The sequence below is a fragment of the Vanessa cardui genome, chromosome 12, assembly GCF_905220365.1.
Source record: "Vanessa cardui chromosome 12, ilVanCard2.1, whole genome shotgun sequence".
Classification (NCBI taxonomy): Eukaryota; Metazoa; Arthropoda; class Insecta; order Lepidoptera; family Nymphalidae; genus Vanessa; species Vanessa cardui.
The window spans coordinates 3,854,500-3,879,996 of record NC_061134.1 but is presented as its reverse complement, the minus strand read 5'-3'; the positions used below and the strand labels follow the sequence as shown (position 1 = coordinate 3,879,996).

Sequence of the window (25,497 nt, the reverse complement as noted above, 5' to 3'; positions counted from 1 at the left end):
ACAAATATTACAATTCCTTACATCATCAATGTGCCACCAACCTTGGGAATTAAGATGTCATGTCCCTTGTGCGTGTAGTCACACTGGCTCACTCACTCTTCAAACCGGAACACAACAATACTGAGCACTGTTATTTGGCGGTAGAATAACTGATGAGTGGGTGGCACCTACCCAGACGGGCTTGCACAAAACCCTACCACCAAGTAAACTTATAATATAACAACAATTAAAAATGTTATCTAATCACTTTTCCTATGTATCTATAAGACAGCACTGTCATTAGGAAATGGAATTATGACAAGTTATTGCAACGATAAACCTACCATTATTGCAACAGCCTAAAGTTGTCAGTCCGCAGTGCGTGTGATGACGGCGGATTATGTCACGGACTAGTTTGCCGGTACACTCGAAGAAACGCGCGCGCGCAGCGGATTTCCGCACGTTATATTTATTTAGTTATTTCGCGAATACCGCGGTTTTTATTAATAAATGTGAAAATTGAATAAGGTTCCTGGAAACAAATATTTTAATTTTGGAATAAATATTTTAATGTTTTCAACTAATATCTAATTATTAATTAGATATTTGATCGTATTCATAAAATATTGACTAATTATATTTTACCATAAAGATAATCTAATTAATTATGATTTTTCTGTAATCATGTAATTATTGCCATTTTTACTCTATGGTTTTGATTATATTTTTTGAAATATGTAAGTATAATACATGTATAAACAGAACGAAGAATGTTATCTAATTTTCAATCACATGCAAGTAGCATGTAAATGAAAACTCAATAATTTCATTGAATACTTAAGCTTTAATCTGTGTTGTTGAAATAGGCTTACTGATATATCTATTGGTGGATAAAAGTATAGTAGGCATATTTTATTCACCAAAATTGCATAAACATTTTTACAAATATATTTTTTTATTTAGATATTGAAGATCGTGATTATGAAAATTAATATAAAATAAATAGTGAAGTTCAATCAAATTTAAAAATAAAGTTTTATTTATGCAATAGATATAACAAAAAAGGAGGTAAACGAATCATAGATATTTTTTTCTATTTTAATATTACGTAAATTTTTAAAATGACTTAAGTTATGCAAATTTATATGACACATGATATATTTGTCATTAATTCAAACGTTCCCTAATAGTGATACTGAGTGAACGAATGCGAATACATAGTCTAAAGCCCATTACTTACACAATGAAAATAATAAGGAGTAATGAATAAGAAACAAGGAATAAGGAATAGCACAGCAACCAAAACATAATACAACAATATTCAACCAATCACAGCGGTTGAATTCTTGCAGCTGGTGTGTGCACGAAGCACGAGTGTTAAAAACAAAACCTATTGTTATTAGCATGCCCTGCGATTGCCTGGCTATAGGCAATAAGAAACAAATTCCCACAGCGACGGAAATTTTATTCTTATTTATTATTCCTTATTTTTGAATTATGAATTGATTAATGGTGCTGCTATTGCTAGATTCCGCTATTCCTTATTACTTGTTCCTTATTCCTTATCTCTTATATTTTATTTTTTCATTGAGTAATGGGTATTACTCTGATTGTTCTTCAGTTCTTAAGTTTACGTTCTTAAGATTTGACATGAGAAAACTTGAAATGTGATAATGACATATATTGAAACCGATGAGGTTTCAAATATAATATCTCAAATTAATCCTATATTATAATAATAAATATATATTGATACTCAAAATCCTTCAAAGAGCGCTCAAATATGAACACGAAACGTATACATCAACTTAATTTTTTTTTGTTAATTTCCGACTAAAGGTCAAATTGTCCACAGCCAAAGTTTTAACCTTAGTAACTCATAGTAATATAGAATTGCTTAGGACGGTACTTAAAAACGTAAAAACTTATAAGTAATATCTTATGATTAATAGACATAAATTTTTTTGTTGTTAGCTTTTTCACTACTTATTATAAAAAAATACAGACGAATTGATAACCTCCTTCTTTTTGAAGTCGGTTGAAAACGAAGTCCCTCGTCCACGTCTGTCTGTCTGTTTGTTCGCGATAATATCTTAAACTACGGAACGGTTTTTCTTGCGATTTTCACTAATAGACAGAGAATTTCATAACGAAGGTTTAGGTATATAGTTTATTAAAGTTTTTGTGTAAATAAGTTGAAATAGAACGACAATTGTTAAACGTGTCGGAAAAAAGCAACAAAATATAAATAAAAGGTAAAAATGTACAAAAAAAAATTACGTCCACCCGTTCGAAGCCGGGAAGGACTGCTAGTTAGTAATTATTGATAATAATTTTTGAAGTCATTGATTAAAAAAATGTCAGTTGACCTAATCACATATATACTTAACACAAATTCCGAGATCGTCCAGTTTAAATTACACAATTGTTATCACAAATCACACTATTATCAATCTATAATTAATAATTTGATTTGCAATAATTACTGTAATGTTTAGATATAATCTTAATAGTTTTAGATACATAGATAATAATAAAGCCAAATAAATACAAATTTAATGACATACATAATAAAAGATAAAAATTAAAATGACGTACCTACTTCTTACTTTTATTTCAATAAAATTGTAATAAATATTCAAAGTTGCTCTGTTCAATGTTATAAAAAAAGTTTATTGATTTTCGATATGTAATAAATATATGTATCTCTTAGAATTGGCCTGCAGAACAATTGTATATGTGAAAGCGATACCATAACGCTTGCCAAAGAGACGGAGGTGGTATCGCTTGTTTTTCAGTGAGTATTCCGATGTACCTAGGCAGGCTAGGTTTCCTAGGCACCGGTGAGTCTCACATAAAAATTAAGAACATAAATTTAAATAAGACAAAAAAGTACTTCAAATGTTACCCCTATTCTTGCTTGACGTTTCGTTCTGAAAGGAAACTTCTTCTTCTATCTGATTATTGAACGAAAGCGAAGGTGGAATTTTGGGCGAAAGTGACCAGTGCGGAAGTTTCGATCAGATACTGTTACCTCACTTACGCGCTTAAATCGAGTTCTTCGATCGAGTGAATAAGAATAGTGTAAACATAATCGAGTAGGTCGAACAAGAAATAAGTTCTTGGTCGAATTCTAATATACATGCATAATAAAAATGACTTCCTACCTTACAAAAATAGAGTTAGTAAATATATTACTGAAACGATAATCTCACTATTGATAACAGCGAAGAAAGTTGTTATCGTGATAATGATCAGGAGCTAGGTCATCTCTCAGCAGGTACAGTACCTGCAGAAACCTATCTCGATCTCACATCACACATCAGATATCATCAGATATGAGTATATCTTTAGATTATTGAAAATCGCATGGTAAAAATAAAATAATATTATTCATAAGCGATAAGGGAACGGAGAGATTACCTCCAGGTTCTTTCCTCTACTTGACAAAATTATTAGGTTATTCGAAAAAAAAAACAGTTGTTATATTTTTTCATCGGCTTTTCTAAGACTTTATATATGGGGATATAAAAAATAAATTGACAGTTTTTGAATGTACCTATTTAAAGTATCGAGATGGCCCCGTGGTTAGAACGCGTGCAACTTGACCGATGATTGCGGGTTCAAACCCAGGCAAGCACCGCTGATTCATGTGCTTAATTTGTCTTTATAATCCATCTCGTGCTCAGCGGTGAAGGACATCGTGAGGAAACCTGCATGTGACTGATTTCATAGAAATTTTGCCATATATGTAGCATTCCACCAACCCGGATTGGAACAGCATGGTGGAATATGTTCTTAACCTTCTCCTCAAAGGGAGAGGAGGCCTTTAGCCCAGCAGTAGTAATTTACAGGCTGTTGTTTGCTTATTTGTTACTTGTTGAATGTACTATTTGACGTTTTTAATTATTTTTTTTACCTTGATCACCCGATAATGCATATTAATGACTAATTGAAATTCTGCAATATGATAATGTTTTGAGAAAAATCGTTATAAGGTTTTGCTATTTGTAATATTCCACATACTTTTCTGAATAATTCTAATGACATAATTTGTTTTTCTATTAAAAATATATATGTTTTTATATGTCTTACTTGAAAAAAAAAAACACCTCGAAATCTTATAAGATGTTGTAACCTTTATTACAATCAAAAGTGAATCTAAACTAAACAAATTTAATACAAACATCCTTCAAGAGATTATAAATTACAAATTGCATAAATATCTAATCAAAATACATATTTTTTATTCTTATATTGTTTTCTACCATCGCCAAATTTAATAAATCATTTCAAACAACAGCACAAAGTTAATTATTATAAATTATACGTTAAATTTTTGAGACATTAAGAAAACATATGATATCTGGCCGAATTACATACGATTGTACGAATTTGATAGCTAAAGTAATCCGACATTACTTTGTAACCGTATTTTATAATTGTATTCTGATCGACATGTATACAAACCTAATAAAACATGAAACACTGATCAGGGTCCTGCTAACAAAATTCGAATCTTAACTGTTGCACTTCAGCCGTTTTCCCATTATATTAAATTAACGATCCCGTTGTGGATATACATAAGTAGAATTCCTCACTTACGATTAAGCTATGTTTATGTTTTGTAAAGAATTAATTAATTAATTAATTAATTAAAATTAATTAGTATTCGAAGTTGAAATAGCATTGGGAACCTATCATTACCGATGTAAGTTAGTAGAATGGTCTGCGTCAATAGCCTTAGCGAAGGTCGATCACAAACAAGAAAACCATTGATGTATTAGTGGAAAGATCTATACTCTTTCTATAGTGACCTAATTCATAATAATAGGTCCATTTTTCTTCCTCACGCATGTAAACTACTCGCCTTATTCTAAGAGATAGCATTGTTTACAGTTGACATTCAATAACTTTAACAATGCTTTTTCTTTATGCAATAATTTAATAATTTGGTTATATCTTACGGTTTTTTATGTTGTTCTGCTACCGAAGGCAATAAGTTCTAGCTGGTCACATAATTTCAATCTATTAAATTGCGAATATCCCGGCACTCTACACATACTTGCTTAGATATAAATAAAACAAAATAAAAATCGTCAAAATAAAAATAATATACAACTGATATTCTTTAGATAAAAAATAAGTTTTTAGTTTGTGCAACACATCATTAATAACCGTCAAAAATTCAATTAAGTACATATCTCACTGTGAATAATAAAAACTGAAGTTAATATATCTAATCAATAATTTGAATAATTTTGAATGACTAATTTATTAGCATCGAGAACAATAATTAACTCTTATTATGAAAAATACGTAAATATATTAATTATGAAAATATTATTCATAATTATGAACACGATAAAACCTATAAAGCCTCCTTACTGTTTAGACATTTCAATAAAACGTTTTTGTCATTTTCTGCTTTGTTTGGGACAACAACGATGCTCTTACATTAAGAACGGCTATTTAGGAAGAGCTTTTGACAGTTGAAAATTTGACGTGGGACTGTAATCAAACAGTTTAACTTCAATAGATTACAATATAGCGATATACATTAAATTGCAATCATATTTCACGGTTCACAACATTTCGACAGCTTATCATACAATACCATACAATACAATCTAACTCATTAGATTGTAATCTAACGAATTTTGTAATCTTACGGTGTCATACACACACGGTATACAGAAACATTATAGTATTAACATGATTTTTTGTAATAATAACTTGAATTGAGCAGAAATTAAACTCTTAGATTAAAATTACAAATAAAATCGTAGCGGGTTTTTTGACGCCAATGTAACCGTTGCCTAATGCAGATAATGCTTATCAATTAGACTAAATGCTTCAAGATAATATTTGAAGGTTAGGATTATAAGTTTTTTTAAAAGAAAAAAAAAACATAACAAAGATTGCAACGAGACGTACAAATAATAATTATAACGCCAAGAAAAAAACAAAGATTCGATCTATGATCACTACTTTTTATAAAACCATAGATCATGACTATTGAAGGTTGTTTTTTTTTTAAACAAAATAAAACTGAAGTTTCAATGAAATATCTCTCATCGTGGTTGAGTTTTTTAAACACCTGTCTTTTACGAATTAAATATTTAAATGATATTCATTAATTCAGTTTTTATGAGATCAAGGCTTTTTAACTTTTGTTTGTTATGGTACACATGGTTTATTTTAATGTTTTTAATACGAACTTCCTAGAACAGAGACAAAGAGTAGTGTAATTGCATTAGATATATATAATAACAACCAATTATAATATAGCAATTAGGAAGACCTATCATTATCATTACATAGTATAAAACAAAGTCGCTTACTGTTGTCTGTCCCTTACTGTTACTGATGTATGATGAGATCTTTAAAATTGCGCAACGGATTTTGATGCGTTATTTTAATAGATAGAGTAATTCGAGACTAAGTTTTTGTATATAATACACTTACAATATAGTAAAGTAATCCTGATAATTTTAGAAGTTTCTAATGTGATATAAATAACATATTATGTAGGATATTTAGTATCAGTATTGCAGTGAGAAGCCAGGGCGGGACGCTAGTATTATAGAAATTAAAAAAAAAGCATCTCAAGGGGTACATAATAGTCAATAAAAATACAATAGGTTTTACCTTATAGTTTTATTGCAAGTGCAAAAAAATATATTTTACTTTATATGACCGAATATAAACTTAAAATGAATAAACAGCATTCCTTATCAATACCAAGCTTAATCCTTGGTTAAGGACGCATTCAATATTTACAATGACTTACAATATTCTTAAACACTTAAATGCAACACATATTACACGGATAAAAGGATTATTTAACTAAAAACAAATTTACTTTTCACGTGTTTAAATAAAATATTCTTATATTTGCTTTTAGATAATAGATTAGAAAATCTTAAACTCGAGCTAAAGATTTATCAAATACACGTCGTCATATAATGATTGTAAAACAATTAAAGTTATATATATATAGATATTCTAGGTGGCAAGTTCTGTCTGGTTTGAAGGTGAGTGACCCGTAGCTTTTATACAAACAAATAGATAGGACCAGTTTTCCGGAAGACCACTTAGGATTTCAGCCCCGTGGCAAGCAAGAATTAGTTCTAGTATTTGTGATTTTATTTTGTTTTCATTCCATAGATATCGGCGCTGTAAGAAATATTAGCTTTTCCTTGCATCACCCATTTGGATAGTATGAAGTCATGTGTATAGATATTGGCAAGACAAAGATTTATATATGATATAATTTTGGTATTCTGCCGATATTGTGTTCAGTATAATATAATAACGAGTTAATGATAAAAGCATTTGAAATTTGCACAGAGACAAATTAATGTTCCACGAAATATATTCTCTTCTTTCTTTGACTGTTAATTAGGTATTAAAAAATACATTCGATTTTTATACATTCGCGAAATCGCAGTCAATAACACGGTAACGAGGTATCAATAATTTACATTAAAATTCGATTAAGACCACTTTAAATATTATCGAAATTTTTCAATGTTACGAGCAGGATGTTTAAAACAATATATTTTTGTCTTATACAAGTGTGCACTCAAACATGCCTGATTATTTTGAAACAGGTTATTTTCAAGAAAGAATATGTCTGGCAGACACGATGCAAATGCTAATTTGCGTAAAGTGTAACGTTCATAATTTTCAGTGACTTTAGTTTTTGTGTAAAGAAGTAAAGCATAAATTAACCTGTGCATATATGTACATATATCAACAAGTTGAACGATCTAATTAAGTAAAAGCAGCCGAACGTTGTCGTAGCTTAAATAATCGTATTTTAATTATTTGATAAGATTTTAAATGTTTTTTTTTAATGTTGGCGTGAACGGAGAATTAGAATCTGTGAACGGAACCTTAAGTTTGTCGAATATTTTGCTGTTTTATGACCATACAAATAGCGATTATAAAGTTTCACAAATAAGTACGTTTTAAAAAGTTAGGCATTATATATATAAGACATGTACCTATAATACGGCTTTCGGTTAGTAAAATTCTCTACGAGACAATCTGAAGCTGCCATTTCAACTAATCCGAAGTTTATATAGTTTAATATTAGGTATATTATACATAAAATTATAACTCAGCACTATTCTACTTAACTTCATCGACATTCAACACGCGTTTTCTCACAATAAATGCATAAAATATATCACAGATTATTCAAGCTCTGCCAATTAGAAAATGTCTCGTAAATTTCATCTATACAGATAATAAAATTGGAGTGTCTGTTTGTATTATTAAAATAGCCCTTTTTTACTCAATGCATATGTATGTATACACGGTACATATACCAAAATAACATTTTTTACAATTTTTGTCTGTCTGTTTGTTTGTTCTGGGTAATCTCTGGAACGGTTGGACCGATTTTGAATCGACTTACTAAGGAGTAACTTAGGCTACAATAATATATTTTTTTGTTAAATTCAAAGGCGTACAAGGTCGCGGGCACAGCTAGTGTTAAATATTGTTCAACTAGCTTTTGTGTTATTTTAATTGGAATAGGCTTACGGAATATTTCTGTAGGTACTAAGTGATGGAAATAAAATCCACTTGGTACATCTCTAAATTGAGTTCAATAATTTTCTTAACTTTTTACCTTCGTTTTGAAATTTATACGATGATATTTTATCCTCGTCGGGAAGTTTTTATGTTCAAACGAGGTTACGCGAAGGAAAATTACAACTTGACAATATTCAAAACATCAAATGATCTTTAGATTTTGCAAATGCTAATTTTTTAATTTACATTTACAAAATATAACACATAGGAAATAAATCTATCAGCCAGTTTTATCAACTAGCTAAATAGTCTTGAGGCTAGGATTTTTTTTAAATTACGTTAAGCCTTTCAGAAAGCATAAACACGAAAATATATCTGTAAGACGTAAAATTCTCAAGACTAACAATTCCTTATAAATTATAAATCTTTCCAATTAATTATCTTTTTCTTTACTCTTTCGTTTTCGTTCATTGGTTCGGTGATACAGATTTGACTGGTTTCAAATATCTTTGTTTTAAATTAATCGAATATTTTAAAAAGAATAATCGAACAAATTATCGTCTGTAGTTGATTTTAAGTTTTAAATAAAAAAAAATATTGAATGACTAACAAACTCATAATCATAAGAATTATATGACGTGCAATATAGATTACAAAGGTGAATAATATTTGTGTTGGTATACATATACATACATATGTTTATAATCAACAGATTATTCTTTAAAAACATTTAGAATTGAATCTACTTCATTTTAGGTAATTTTCGTAAGGTTCGTATTTAAATAATATAAAATCAACTATTACAATAAATCAAGTATGTCAAATTAATAAGTTTAATTAATCTAACTTGAGAGTCTACAAGTACGACGATAATTAGTTAAATCGTTTTCCAAATTAATGCTTCAAGTTTTCGATGACAATGACATTCATATCAAAACATAGAGGACTTCCTGTTAAACTAATTCCAAAATATTGAAAGTCAAAAAAGGAGGTCACTGTATTGTATTTACATAATACATATGTATTTACTAATTAGTTTTATAAATTCTTCTGTCATATTTATATAGTCTTTTGGATTACTGTCAAATATTATCTGTACATACTATAGATTTTTTATTAATTTAGATATAGACAATCTTGGTACTTTTTAATATTTAATGTACATATTTATTTCTAACAATCACATACAACAACTAAAGAAATAACAGAAGTAATAAAGTGTTAACGTTTCAAGTTACAGAACAGTCTATACACTGTCATTTAGCAAATTATAAATTATTTAATTAAAAGCATTGGGTTGTTAATAAGCCATTACTAATATAAGAATGCCCTCAAAACATTCTTTAAAAAGGTCTATATAAGGTTTCGGAATTCTCAAGGCGAGAGTTCAATCGCTCTTGAACAAGTTTTATTAATTTAATTGGATTGCTTAGATTTCCGACATTTCAGAGGTTTATTTCCATTGTACATATTTTCTCAGGACGCGACGTTCTAATTTGTACCAGCCAAGCAAGAAGCGTTCTGATTTCGATCGCGTTTAAATTGGATTTAATCTGTATATAGCTATTTCATCGGCAGTTAAATAGAGGGGAAAAAGGTTTTGCGTATTTCTATAAATATTAGTAAAAAGTTTTAATAAAGGAGTTATATTAATATATAATTAAAACATATCATAAAAGGTAGGTAGCGATTCTAATAGTCGCCATATTCTCTTTGTGCACGTTTTGCCCTTAGTTTCTTTTAACCCTATTTATTTAAGTTGAGAATAATTTTGTTACTAACTGCATTGTTCCAAATATTTATTATGACACGTGGTCTATCATACTTTACTAGCATAATTATATGTTTCAATATAAATAAATTAATAAATCATATTGTTTAACGTTCCATATAATGCTGTTCTATAACAAATTATTTCACTTTAAACATCGTTGCCTCAAGACCTAGTTATAACCTACCTCAATAAATGGCCTAGTTCAAAAAAATATTCTTTAAGTCGAACTTATATTTAACAAGTTTAACACGCATATGTAACTCGTTATGATATAAATATAGATTAATCTTCACTAAGGCCATTGTGAAAGATTTGTGATCTTGAACGGTTATCTAGCCATACAGCTATAGAGGTAGGATTATTAATATTAATATGATAACTGTTTATTACGAGTCATTGAAACCTTGAGTATAAAGCAAGGTATTAAAATATGTTACATACAATTATTTATAGATGCATGTCATACATAAAGGGAAAGCTATACATTAGAGGTACTTTGTAGGTGTGGCGCAATGATAAACACAAAACTAACGATCAAGGTGACTTGAAATTCTTACTTTAAGGTATATTGTGATTGTTTTGCTATCTTTTTTTTAGTTTTTTTTTTTATGTTATAGTTTGGCGGACGAGCATATGGGCCACCTGATGGTAAGTGGCCACCATCACCCATAGACAATGACGCTGTAAGAAATATTATAATTCCTTACATCGTCAATGTGCCACCAAGCTTGGGACCTAAGATGTCATGTCCATTGTGCCTGTAGTTACACTGGCTCACTCACCCTTCAGACCGGAACTCAACAATACTGAGTACTGTTATTTGGCGGTAGAATAACTGATGAGTGGGTGGTACCTACCCAGACGGGCTTGCACAAAGCCCTACCACCTATGATCTATGGGTTAGAAAATTGTATTATATCATGGTTAAGTTTTCCGTAACTCAGAAGTGAGAGATAATGGTGCGCGTTGCGTGATTTGATGTGAGCGAAGGTTATATTTTAATGTCCATCAAATGCGTAGAACTTTAAATGTCTTTGCTAGTAAACCTTCTATAAGCTGCGTGACGCAACATATTATATGAATTTTAACAAACTCAGAACACCGTCATGTATAGATTGATTGTAGTTATTGTTTATTCGACACGTTTGTTCCTATTTAAATGTATAGAAAAAAATTGAAGTCTGTAACTTTTATGTACTCATAATATTATATAAAATACACAGCTAGCATATAATTGTATAATGTAACACCTGATACTGTGCTCTAGTAAGGCATCGTGTATTGATGTTTCATAATATTATGAGATGCAAACGAGTTGAAAAGATACCGTTGTACTGGTGAACTAGAGAAATTCAACAATTACTTTAGTTATTGTTGAATTGAATTGAATTTAGTTTTTATCATTATATACTATTTTAGTTTATAGGGAATGAGAATAGCCAGGACGATTTTGCGTGTTTCATTCTTGTTTCCAATATTAATTTATTTTAAACTGAAAATGAGGAGTATATCAAGAAAATTTTAGATAATACTATCGCTTTTGGCCGTTGATTGCCGATAATTTTCCAGACTATTGTTTTTATGTATGTCCCAAGATTGAGCCTGCCAGTTGCAATTGAGGTTAGTAGTGTAACCGTAAAAGAAAATTGTTTTTTTGACGACCATTGAAGACCGTTCAAACATTAGTTATACAATATTTACAAATGATGTGATACTTACAGTCCTTCCTCGTTTATCGTTCTTAATAGGTATAAGTGAAAACCGTATCAAAAATTTGTTGAGTGATTTAGATCAAGTTAAGCGATTTTGTATGATACCATTAAGCTTATAAATAAATAAATAAAATAAATAAATAAATATGAGACAACATCACATACATTACTCTGATCCCAATGTAAGCAGCTGAAAAACTTGTGTTATGGAAATCAGAAGTAACGACGGTACCACAAACACCCAGACCCAAGACAACATAGAAAACTAATGGTAATCTACATCGACTCGCCCGGGAATCGAACCCGGGACCTCAGAGTGGTGTACCCATGAAAACCGGTGTACACACCACTCGACCATGGAGGTCGTCGCTTATAAATTGTTCGTTAATAATTCAAGCGTATATTTTGATAGACTTTGATAGACTTGACGATGGATGTATATAATCTGTGTTCAACGAACACAGATTATATATACTAATATTATAAATGCGAAAGTAATTCTGTCGGTTTGTCTTTTGCCATTTCACAGCTAAATCACTGAAGCGAATTCAATGAATTTGATATGAAACAAGTTTGAATTTCAACATAAACCACGGGGTATTTTTTTATGTCTAATAGCTACCAATGAACTCTAAAACTTGAGCGAAGCCATGGGTGACAATTAGAATATGATTGATATTCATAATTATGATTTTTCAAAAAAAAAGCTGAAATATTTGGTGCAGTTGTTTAACGCATAATCGAAATCTTTAGTGAATTAATTTGGTTGACAGATATATATGAATACAGATTTATGTATAAAAAATAGGTAGAAATGCGTTATAACTTGTTTATTATTGGAGAAGGATATTTCGATGATATAAACGAAGACTCGAAAAACGAAAACTTCAAACTCGATTCCGATACACGAATCCGGTTTTTTGAAAACGATAACATACCTATAATGTCTAAACTTGTCATTATTTAAATATTTTATTATTCATTCTTATACATAATCAGAAAAACACAATTTTACACATTTTTTAAGTCGGGATTCTAAATAAGAAAACATATTTTGATACAATAAGGATACTAAGGAGCTGAGATGGCCCCGTGGTTAGAACGCGTGCATCTTAACCGATGATTGCGGGTTCAAACCCAGGCAAGCACCACTATATATATGTGCTTAATTGTGTTTATAATTCATCTCGTGCTCGGCGGTGAAGGAAAACATCGTGAGGAAACCTGTATGTGTCTAATTTCATCGAAATTCTGCCACATGTGCATTCCACCAACCCGCATTGGAACAGCGTGGTGGAATATGTTCCAAACCCTCTCCTTAATGGAAGAGGAGGCCTTATCTCAGCATTGGGATATTTACAGGCTGTTACTTACTTTTTACTTTAAGGATACTAATATACTAAGTGATTATAATGTTGTAAGGGGTATAATGTAATTTATCCTTTTTTTTTCTCGCTGGAAAAACGCATTACACGCTTCCCCCCGGGATGGTAGTGGGGGGGGGGTGTGTACTCCGCGGAGCCCTGGATGCCGAGTGCGCCCAAGTACCCACTAAAAAAGCAGCGGTACCCTCTCCGTCTTTCGATGGACGCCACGGGATCGCTTACGCAGGCTACTGTGACGGATGTAATTTATCCTAGAGAATATATACAAATATAAATTAAAAATAGTTACTGCATACATCATGAATGCGTGGAATGGTGGCAAGGATGCTAGCAGCATTTCCCCGTTGAATCTCAGTCAAAAACCCAGCCCTTCTGTCACCAGTGGTAAAGATCGCGATGGATTGTATTTCAACTTATTTCCTAAGACAAATTCAGTAATTACTTATCTTGACTATTGCAATTTCCTAATGAGAACACATATGTCCAATGACGTTTAATAGTTATCACCTATTGTTCGAAATGCATGTCAGTACATTATATACATAGTGTTATATATAACAATACTTATGTGTATGACAATATATAACAATGTTGTAGCTGTTACATTTTATTTTATGAATTTAACACGTTTTGGTTATTAGAATGTTGAACTTATAACATTATTAAGTGTTCTAATACACCGGTTTCTTACGTTTAACGGTAAATTTGTTAAAATACGACTTGTATATAAAATCCTAGTTGTTCATCTTGTATTCGTTCGGATCGAATTCATAAAAAAAATCATAGCTTTCGTTTACGGATATGTGGGACTTGCCTAAGATGCTTATTGCGTCATGGTAGCATTTGAAAGCGATCTCTTGGCGCCCGTCGAAAGACGGTGAGGGTACCGGTGGTTTTTTAGTGGATAAACGCGGTGTACTTGGGCGCACTCGGCGTCCAGGGCACCGGAGAGTCACACATATCCCCCACTTTCATCACGTCGGGGAAGCGCGTTACGCGTTTTTCCTGTGTGAAAAAAAGGACGCCTAGTGCACCCTAGTACACCGGAATACTAACTCAAACACGAGCGGTGAGCGATCGCTTTAGTATACCGTGACGATAAAAAGACACCTTCATCTACCATTTGACGTTGAAATTTCCGAAAATCCTTTCTCATTAAGCGTTGACGCCGAGAAAGGAGTTACTATGCTAAATTTCAAGTCAAACCTGTTGTTTCGAATATCCTGAGTCAGTCAATGATATCTCGCTTATATATACATACATTTATTATCTATAAATAGACACGTTATGTAGGTATATTGATATATGTGACCGTGGTTAACATGTTATAAGAATCTATCAATCGAAGTATAATATAAGTAAAACAATTATGCAATTACGTTAAAACAGAACTAAAATAAGTACAACAAGCTTGCATGTCATCTATTACATATAATAAAATTGGAGTGTCTGTTTGTAATATTAAATTATCCCTTTTTTACTCAATGTATATGTATTTATAAACGGTACATATACCACAATAACATTTTTTACAATTTTTGTCTGTTATTTACGGCTAATCCCTGGAACGGATGGACCGATTGTGAAGGGACTTTTACTAGCAGATAACTGATATAATAGGAAGTAACTTAGGCTACAATTTTTTTTTTTAAATTCAAACGTGTAAAAGGTCACGGGCACAGCTAGTTCAAAATATATTTTTTGTACCATGCCTAATAACAAAAGCAAATGTAGGCTAAACATTATGTATGCTGAGGTAGACACGTGCAATATTAAAAGTCAATTTGCAACATATATATATTTAAAAAAAAAGATCGTACCTACAAAACGCTTCGATTTTGAAAGTCAGCAGTGCAGTGACATAGCGTACTTTGCATAATCTGTGTCTATATAAACGTTTTTTTCATTTCTGTCTGTTTGTATAAGCAATCTCCTTTTCTATGTTCCAATCCATATATTAAATAATGACACGTTTATAACTTTTATGTTCTTACTTAGTGGGAAATAATAACATTTTACGACGATATATTTACCTAAATTTGTTTTAATAGTTTCATCAGTAAAAAATAATCATTCTCAAACCGGATTAAATTTTCTGAAAATCTTTGACACGCTGACCTTTAATATAAAGAGATGTGTATTGAAGATTAGCTATTTCTTAGGAATGTGCTTTGTTATTTGGAAGCAATCTACGTATTAAGTGTTCTCACGATTTTGTCTAGTTAAACCGCTGGGTTTATCCACAAGCAGCAGTTAGGGATGTTGTGCAAACTAGCAGTGACTAGATCTATTTATTTTAAATATAACGCTTCATGTTTTATAACATATTATAACCTTCGTTTGTCTTTACCGCGCGTTATATAAAAATGACACTGTATAATAAATGTAGAACTTTTAACAGTCTACCTGACACCGTAATGTGTCCGATATAAATAATAAAATACAACAACAACAACAGCCTGTAAATTCCCACGGCTAAAGGCCTCCCTTTGAGGAGAAGGTTTGGAACATATTCCACCACGCTGTTCCAATGCGGGTTGGTGGAATACACATGTGGCAGAATTTCTATGAAATTTGATATTGACATACATATGATTGAAAAAAAAAAATCACGAATCAAATTATAATTTTCACGAAATAATAAATTTATTACACTTGACAACTGTTTATGTATAACAAATTATTGAATTGAATATTATTTTTTAAGTACCCATTAAATCACCTATGTATAAAGTATAAAGTAATGACGCAGATATATATTTTGATTGACTTATCGTGCTTATAAATAGTTATTAAAGTTACTACAATTTTTCCTTTACATGTATTCGTCTAATAATACTTTAATAATTCATATGCAATTTCTATAGCCAACTATCAAACCACAGTATAACAATAAGAAATAAATACATATAAGAAAATAAGCTACGGAACCGATTAATTCGAATAACGAATCATCTTTTTTTTTTTTTAAATAGTACAGCGAAGACCAATTGTTTTTCTACCGAGGATATATTTTTTAGGCACATCTGAATGATATTGTTAGTGAAGTTAGGCAATATAAGGCCACGAAACTAACATAAGTCGGCATAAATTATTCGGTTGTTAAGATATTTCCATCCCGTAACTTATTAGCTAACTCCAGCCGTTAATTGATCAAATTACAATATGTCATTAATTAAATAATATAGATGATAATGATAATTATGTCTTATTTATTGCTAGAAAAAGTTATGCAATTATAATTAAAACGGAATCACTTGTGTGTGTGAGTGAAAAGTTAATACTTACTGTGTGTGAAATTTGATATATTTTAAAAAGTGAAAATGTCAAAAGGTCAAGATATAGAGTTTAAGCCGAGGGAGACATGGAGGATCGCTAAGAACGTCGTCATCATCAGCCTCGCGTTTATGGTCCAATTTACGGCTTACAGTGTGAGTTGGATAACGTATATTATGTTTACAAATAAATAGTTTGAGCACACGACCTCAATTTGTAACACGTGTTTGTTTTTTTGAGTGAGTGTTTTTTTTTTTCAATATAATGAAGAATTGAAAGGTCAAGAACATAGGAATCAGATGCTTATCTGATCCCTTGCTTAAATCCGGGCAAGCAAAAAAAAATGTTATGAACTTAATTTGTGTACGAGGACGCTTTTAACTAGGAGTTATTACCCTTTAGAAAATTGTAATAATCTTATTTTCTATTTTTTTAACGCCATAATTGCCAAGGCACAATGTCAGTACCTAGTTACTTAATACTTTAAACTAAATACTGTCATTTCTATGTCGTTAGTTTTTTTTAATGATTCTTGAACCTTTTTGTAATACGTTACTTTTTGTTGAAAATTAATGTTTGATAATAATCTGAAGTGGTAATTACGGAAACCATTCATATTGGATTTTCATAGAATGGCCTTGTGTCCATTGAGTCACGCATACAAAGAAGCATATCTTCAAAGACATTCGGAAGAATAATATTACATTACACGAACAAAATTCTTTGAGATCCGTTTTTTATTTTAATATTCTTATACTGATTTAAAGGTAGAGAGGAATTGACTACGTTTCACCAGTCCGAATTTTGACCCAAGCTGGTAGGGCAACATTTTTAAATTTTAAATTTATTTTCATATTGACCTTGAGCGCGGTAGATAAGGAAAACATCGTGAGGTTACTTGCATTTGAATATCAATAACTGGAGCGGTATTTATCGATGTTGATGTCGATCGAAGCCTCCAAACTAAATCCAACTAAACTTTGGAGGTAACAAATACTATTTCTTCTAAAAATACCAGGAGACTTCACTTCAGCATTGGATCTCACTTCTTGTGAATAATATAATACTTTTTAATTTGTATATTTATTTATTTATTTATTTATTTATTTATTTACAACAAGCACACTTACAACATACATATTGAACATTTACAGTTAATGTATATACGACTATCTGGTTACATTTTGGGTTCATTCGATATATTCATTTCATATTTATTCTAAATTGACAATAAACAATGTGTTTTTTAAAAAAAAAACATCATCATGAAATAGATTTATTCGCTCACGTCGGCACGACCCACATTCAATTATCACCGTTTTAATTAACAAATTGGTATAATCTAATTTAAATTTTTTTGCTGACCTTACTTTTATTATATGTCGTCTCATTCAACTAATGCGATCATTGAACGTATATTATATTCAAACTATAAGAGGATAAAAGCCGAATAAACTATATTACTTATACCATTTGTCGAAAGCTTGATTATGATATGGTCTATGTTATCCACTATGTCGCTATATATCTCAAAATATGATATTTTGAACGTCAACGAAACTATTATCAGAATTTGGAAATAAAATTAAAGCGGATATAAACAGTTAAGGGTAATATTGTATTATAAATAAAGATATATTAATCAAGAATTGTAAGTGTCTTGAAGTTGAAGTTCACTTGGTGGTAGGGCTTTGTGCAAGCCCGTCAGGTAGGTACCACCCACTCATCAGTTATTCTACCGCCAAACAACAGTACTCAGTATTGTTGTGTTCCGGTCTGAAGGGTGAGTGAGCCAGTGTAACTACAGGCACAAGGGACATAACATCTTAGTTCCCAAGGTTGGTGGCACATTGACGATGTAAGGAATAGTTAATAATTCTTACAGCGTTAATGTCTATGGGCGATGGTGACCACTTACCATCAGGTGGCCCATATGCTCGTCCGCCAACGTATACCTAAAAAAAAAAAAGTGAAGCACAATACAGTTGAGTTATTAGCAAATCGCATGAATTACATTAATCTTAGGTTCTTTAATCTTTATTTCAACTACGCTTGGAATAGATTAAAGAAGAGTGCACCTTCGTGAGCGAATATACATACACAGAAATTAACGGCAATTTTTAAAAAATATTTACAACTTTAGTCAAATACTGAATCCCCTTTAGCTGTCATCAGACACTGCATTGTTTAACAAATTATCATCCAATTGACAATAAATATATGTCCTAAAAATATAATGAAAAACTTTAATAATGCTGACGTTAATTAGGGTATATTTTTAATTAGGGTGCTGCAAATCTCCAAAGCTCAATAAACGCTGAAGCGGGGCTAGGAACCGCATCTTTGGCGGCGGTGTACGCGGGCTTGATCTTCTCCAATATATTTCTGCCCGTGGTTGTTATCAAGTAAGTTTTAGTATCCTAATTAATTTATTAATTTAATAGAGATAATTATTTAAATCCTCAAGTACCTAGAACTACATACTCACATCGCTATAGAAAGTTAAACATAGTTTTTGTTTCAATTTCTATTTGTTTGCTTCATCGCTTGAGTTTAAATACTAAACAGCAAAATATTGAATAATTATGGTTTATAAAATTTGCAGTTCTAAAATGTATTCATTTTGCATATTTAATGGAAAAGTGCATGTTTTGAGATATTTCAATAAGAACACGAATTCGATAATGTATATTTTTGTAAATTGAAATTTAAGTTGAAGTTCAATTAAACAAAATGTATTGAAACGCCTCAAAGATTTTTATTAGCAAATGAACTAAACGTAAAATTTTTGGTAACATTCTGGATGAAATTAAATAAAACTTCTATTTTTTATTCTCAGATGGCTTGGCACGAAATGGGCGATGTCACTATCTTTCATCACGTACATGCCATACATAGCGGCGCAATTGTGGCCGAGATTCTACACCCTGATCCCGGCTGGACTGATCGTCGGCTTGGGCGGAGGCCCGCTGTGGTGCGCCAAGTGCACATACCTCTCTGTGGTGAGAACTAATTAACTCTAAAGTTTATAAAACCTAACAAGATGCCTTAGATTACTTTTTACAAAATGGGTAGGGCGTAAGTGGTCACCACCTTCCTTAGACATTGTCGCTGTCAGAAATACTGCCATTACTCACTTCGTCAATTTCTTCGCCCCACAGACCTTGGAAGTCAGCATGATCCCTTGTGCCAGATACTTAAAATCCTTGTAGATACACTGGCTGACTCATCCTTTAAACCGGCACACAATATGTACCTAGTGCTAAAAGTATTGCTGTTTGCCTGTAGAATATCTTATAAGTGACTGATACCTGGCGGCGGACTTTCACGAAGCTTACCTATTGTCATTTAATATCCTAAGCTGCAAGCATGACGATTACCATATTAAAAGATAATATTAATGTTTTATACATAAATTATATTTGTTCATTTCCGTTTTTCTGAATTTAATTTCTTAAAATATAATTTAATATGTTCTTAACTTACGATATTTTCATTTATTATTATTTAAGAAAATTTTATGCGTTATCTTTTATTACCCTTTGTTTTTTCTTTGTATGTTAAATATATAATTTTTAATTATATGTAATGACGTATGAAATATTAACATATAAAGTGAAAACTACTTTATGTAAAAAGTATTTTTCATTTACAATGAATATTATTTCAAGCGAAAGTGTGTTATCTACACCATTTAACTGATTTTTTTTTATTTATTGTTTAAGGTGTCCGAAGCTCACAGCAAGATTTCCAATATTTCAGCGGAGGCTCTGTTGGTGCGATTCCTTGGTTTATTTTTTATGATCTTCCAATTAAATCAAGTTTGGGGGAATCTCATTTCATCACTAGGTATGTTAATGGCAGAGCAAGATGTTTTATGATCGAACCTCGCACTCTTTATCTATTGAATATTTGGATATGTAACAACATTACTTAATAAATATGATTCTTTTTAAGTGTCAATATTTTGTATATTATAATAAATAACGTGATTTTTATTTACTAAGCAAATAGTTCGTAATTGCGCTCGTATAATTGACAATGTCAATTTAATAATGACAAAATCTTTATGTATTCAATCGGCTTTCCACCGAACCTAATTAGTATTCCCTTGGTTCCCTCTTATTTTTGAGCATTAAAGCTTTGACCCCTGAAATCATGTACAGTCGGGGTAAGAAAGGGTTAGTCACCTTAAGATCTATTTTCGTGTGCTCAGTATGAGCGATAATCTGCTTTACCGATCGAGAATGACATATTGCGTCATAATGATTTGATGTTTAGATTCAAAAGGTACTAAGAGCTTAAATCTTGATAAAGGAATGAATTTGAAAATTGACGAAGGTTTTCTTACTCTGACTGTATATATAGTTATCTAAATGATGACTCTTTATCTTCCTATCTCAAAGTCAACTAGCAAGGCTATCCATGTAGCCAAATATTAATAATTGGCATGTTAATGTCACAGCAGATATGTTTCGCCACTAGGTTTCAATGAATAAGTGGTTAATCGAAATTAATTCTTTAAAAACTTGATTGTCTTTTATTATCTTCACATCAAAATTCACAATTGATATTGCGTTGTTTCAGTAATCTCATCAGGAGATAATTTAGCTGCAGTGACGGCAGTGAATGCCACTATGATACCAAAGCTCTGCGGAGCCAACTTCCTACCGAGCGCTGATGCTGGAGAGGCCTTGCAACAGCAGCCACCTGAAAAGATACAGATGATTGCGGGTATTGTGATTGTTTTTATTACATTCGAAAACCTAGTTGCTATACTCAATTTTAGAAAGTTGTATTGGAGTTTGAATCATCAACATTCTATAGATTTATAAAGAGCTTAAAAAAATATACGAGGTAAAACTAATTCTAAAAGCAATTTCATACGATAAGCCTTTCTGTTTCTAGTTTCTAGCCGTTCAGTGGATATCATGATTACTTTAACTGATTTCGTGAACTTTTAAGTAGTTGTTTTATTAAAAGACTTAATTTGTCTTTCAGGGATTTACTTAGCATGTATGGCCGGCGCAGCTCTCATTGTTGCAGTTGGAGTTGATTCCATGAAAAGGTATGCATTATCAGTTAAAAAAAGGGTCTTGGATACCTTAAAAATGAATGATTTAATTTAAAAAATAAATACAATTTTGACGATTATTAATCTCGAGTCATTGGACAAACCGATTGGGCTTGGACACTTTTAATGAATTTATTTTCATCTACCAGATATAAATCTGATCGTAACGAAACCGGATCGGGATTGACGGGAGTCGCCTTGCTTGTGGTGACGCTGAAGTTGCTGGTGGAACCCAACCAACTCATGTTGGTCATCCTCAACGTATTTGTGGGCATGCAGCAAGCTTTCTTCGGTGCTGATTTTACTGCGGTGAGGATCTCTAATGAAACTAATTGCCGTTATATATTGTTCTTGTATTTTATAGTTTAAAAAAATGCAATTATTGAGATTGTCCTATAAAATATGACAGTTGTTTTTAAACTTGATTTTACAAGATTCGAATTAAAAACCAGCGAACAAGCGAAAAATTACAAAATAAATTGTACTCCATCATATTTGGTACAATATGGCTTAATTGAGGATCTCCTACTTTTTTTGTCTACAAATACTAAATCAATTAAGGAACCAAAAACTTAAAAGTATTATGAGTAGTAATACCTCGACTTTTGGTTCCACTGGAGACAAGAGGGCTATTTTATTGTTTGTCCCGGGGATTGGAATTGGGATTCAACGGAGAAATACAGCTAGCAATCTTACTAATGCCACAGGGTCATGATTTGTGCAGTGAATATTTTTATTGTGCTTTTAAAGCTTTATGGGATAATGAACAAGAACTTACATATTGTTGCAGGCTTTCGTGTCTTGCTCGATAGGCACAGGCACGGTTGGATTTGTTATGATGACATATGGATTGGCAGATGCTATAGGATGTGTAGTGACTGGATATTTGGCCAAAGTGAGTACCTTTTTATATATTGAATCCTGTTGAATGTGATCTTACTAATTATTTTTATCAGGTACTCGACGAAAATATATCCTACCATATTAATTTTTCAATATTATATGCTTATGGAATCAATATATTACCATTTATAATAATATTACTTATTACCTCGGAGAGGATAATATTACAACTTTTATAACAAAGCGTCACATGTGATTTCAAAAACATTTACTATTTTTTAAAGGGATTTATTTCCTTTATAAATTCTTATTCTGATAAACAGTGTTTTCCTAGAAAATAAACTGTTAGTAACTTCAAATCTTTTTAACATATTTATTAATCTGTCCTAGGACTGGACTCAAAATCTAGAAAAATAAGCTATTAAACGGTTATTATTTTAAAAATAATTAAGTAAATTATTTCTTACAAATTGTTGATTTCATTTCAAATGTATGACAGAATGGGTATTATATAAGTTGTGTTGTTAGGAAAACTTTCAAGTAAGCGATTCTATGATTTTTAGGTAACAGGTCGACTACCTCTGATATGTGTAGCTCTGGTCGCTCACTGCGGATTGTTCGTCTCTATATTGTCATGGAGCCCACAGGCTAATCAGACTTACGTCGTCTACATCATTGCCGTAGTTTGGGGAGTATGTGACTCAATCTGGCTAGTACAAATTAATGGTAAGCATTATTATTTTATAAGTATACAGTACAATCTATTATTCTACAAGCTTAATAATCAAAATCTAAAATTTATATTGATGTTACCTGAAAAAAATACGAGCTGACATAGGTTACAATTCTAATTGATAGATTTCTTTTTTATTTACTTTCCCGCAAAATACAAGATGAGTTGTAAACACAAATTAAAAAGCTTAATAATCAAAATCTAAAATTTATATAGTGATGTTACCTGAAAAAAGCAAGCATTTCAGGTAACAATTCTAATTGGTAGATTTCCTTACGACTTTACTTTCCCGCAAAATGCAAGATGAATTGTAAACACAAATTAAAACTCAGTGGTAACTAGGTTTGCAATCTTTATTATTTATTTCAAGCATCTATCTTGATAGTCGCTACTTAATTGAAAAATTCTTTTCAGCATATTACGGTATCCTGTTCCCTGGTCGTGAGGAAGCAGCGTTCTCAAACTTCAGACTTTGGGAATCAGTTGGCTACATCATCGCCTACGTCATATCTCCTTACATGAGAACGAGTGCTAAGACCTATGTGTTATTAGTTAGTATGATCGTAGGGGTGACATTCTACTTCATAGTGGAATACAGGGACAGAAAGGCTAAGTCTTTATCTAAGAAATTGGAAATAGAAAAAATATCACCGACGAAGTATGTTGGTGGTCTTGACAATACGGCTTATCAAAAAGCTGAATAATTTTTAATTAATGTTTTTATTGACCGACAGACAAGTTATGAATATGGTTTGATTTTTGAAGCTGATATGAGTTGACATTCACCTTGACTTTGAGAAACGGGACGGGCCGTCCGGTCAGACTCCTAATAGATTCTAGGTTGGTGGCTTGTACCAGTAGTTATAAGCTAAGTGATTTTATTAGTTAATCTGTTTTTAATTTAAGTATTTTAACTTAGAAATAGCAGTGGATTTATTTTATTTTTAAACGTTGATTTTAAATACGTTAACTAAAATATTATTGTTACTTTCCTAATATTAATTTAATTTTTGTTAGTTAATATAATTTATTTGCTTGTACAATGTCTTCAGATCGATTTTTGTTGGCTATTTCATACGATATTTTAGAACATTTTTTTTTTTTAATTTTTTTAGTTTCTTTGAGATTTTTGAGACAAGAAATTAGACTACAAGTATAAAAATCTATGATTATCGTGTTTGCATATGAATATATACTAGAGAATATTAAACGAATACTATATTTTGTTATAAAAGTGATTTTCTTTAGTGACACAATTTAAATTTTTTAACAACAAAAAGAACGATTATTTTTCCAATAATTATTATAATATTAAAATTTCAACTTTTAATTAATTAATATTATAACAACCCTAAATTGAAATTTAAATGTCATATTGATGACAGAATAATGTTATCTTTAACTTTATATCAAACGAATGAACCCACTAATGGCTTAATAAAAACCCCATTTGTTCATCATAAACGTAATAATAGTAATTCTTTATTATCATATTCGTCTTTATTGTCGTCAATCAACAGTTTTGACGCCTGCAATTTTATTACGGACGCACAATTATTTATCTATTTGTGACTTTGCTAATAAAAATGTACAGTAAAATCTTTCCTATTCAGACGGGTTACAAGTTATTTTCACCATACTATTAAAAAAATACATGTGATAATATATAAACATAATATATAACTCTATTGGAGAATTGACGATTTTCGAATGATTAACGCATGTAGTTTTCTCGTATGAGATAACGTGGTCTTAGTTAATCAATACAGCCATCTTGCAAAAAAAACTACAGAATTATGAGATTAATTACATACAAAAAATTTAGTTTTAGGAAATAGGAATACGATCTTTATAAATATAACTGCTTAAAATTTTCTACCATTAAATGTAATTATTTGTATGTACGTAGGTATTATTTAATATTTGAGCCAATAATACATTTACATAAAGCAGGTTTATTTCGCTATTGTTAATCCAATAGCATTATTATGAATTCCATAAGCACAGACATTAAATGATTATACCTTCTTTGCATAACTAATGTTTAACAGAATGACACTGTGAAATATATTATAATTATGTAACGATATTTAATATAAATATAGTATAATAAGGATATAACTTAGCCTACTGTGATGTTTTTTTTATTATAATTTAATTGTTTTAATTTTCTA

General features: G+C 31.0%; 1 protein-coding gene across 2 annotated transcripts; it reads left to right on the top strand.

The window, feature by feature from the left end:
* The first annotated feature begins 356 nt into the window (after positions 1-356).
* Positions 357-24,979, top strand: LOC124534271 (UNC93-like protein). 2 transcript variants are annotated; one of them, XM_047110019.1, is made up of 11 exons: positions 357-507; positions 16,620-16,828; positions 18,960-19,078; positions 19,513-19,675; positions 20,399-20,522; positions 21,261-21,407; positions 21,675-21,741; positions 21,897-22,056; positions 22,538-22,642; positions 23,154-23,316; positions 23,738-24,979. In XM_047110019.1, exons 2-11 carry the CDS (start codon positions 16,721-16,723, stop codon positions 24,025-24,027), a joined length of 1,446 nt encoding a protein of 481 aa, XP_046965975.1. In that variant the 5' UTR covers positions 357-507; positions 16,620-16,720; the 3' UTR covers positions 24,028-24,979. The 2 variants fall into 2 exon arrangements, with proteins under 2 accessions (XP_046965975.1, XP_046965976.1); XM_047110020.1 differs by having other exon boundaries at positions 378-716.
* The last annotated feature ends 518 nt before the right edge of the window (positions 24,980-25,497 follow it).

What these genes read in the sequence shown, in the direction of transcription:
- LOC124534271 (XM_047110019.1), top strand. Translation starts at nt 16,721, where the DNA reads ATGTCAAAAGGTCAAGATATAGAGTTTAAGCCGAGGGAGACATGGAGG. An exon ending in AGTGCACATACCTCTCTGTG is followed by an intron (nt 19,676 to 20,398) that starts GTGAGAACTAAT and finishes TTATTGTTTAAG; the next exon opens with GTGTCCGAAGCTCACAGCAA. An exon ending in GAATCTCATTTCATCACTAG is followed by an intron (nt 20,523 to 21,260) that starts GTATGTTAATGG and finishes GCGTTGTTTCAG; the next exon opens with TAATCTCATCAGGAGATAAT.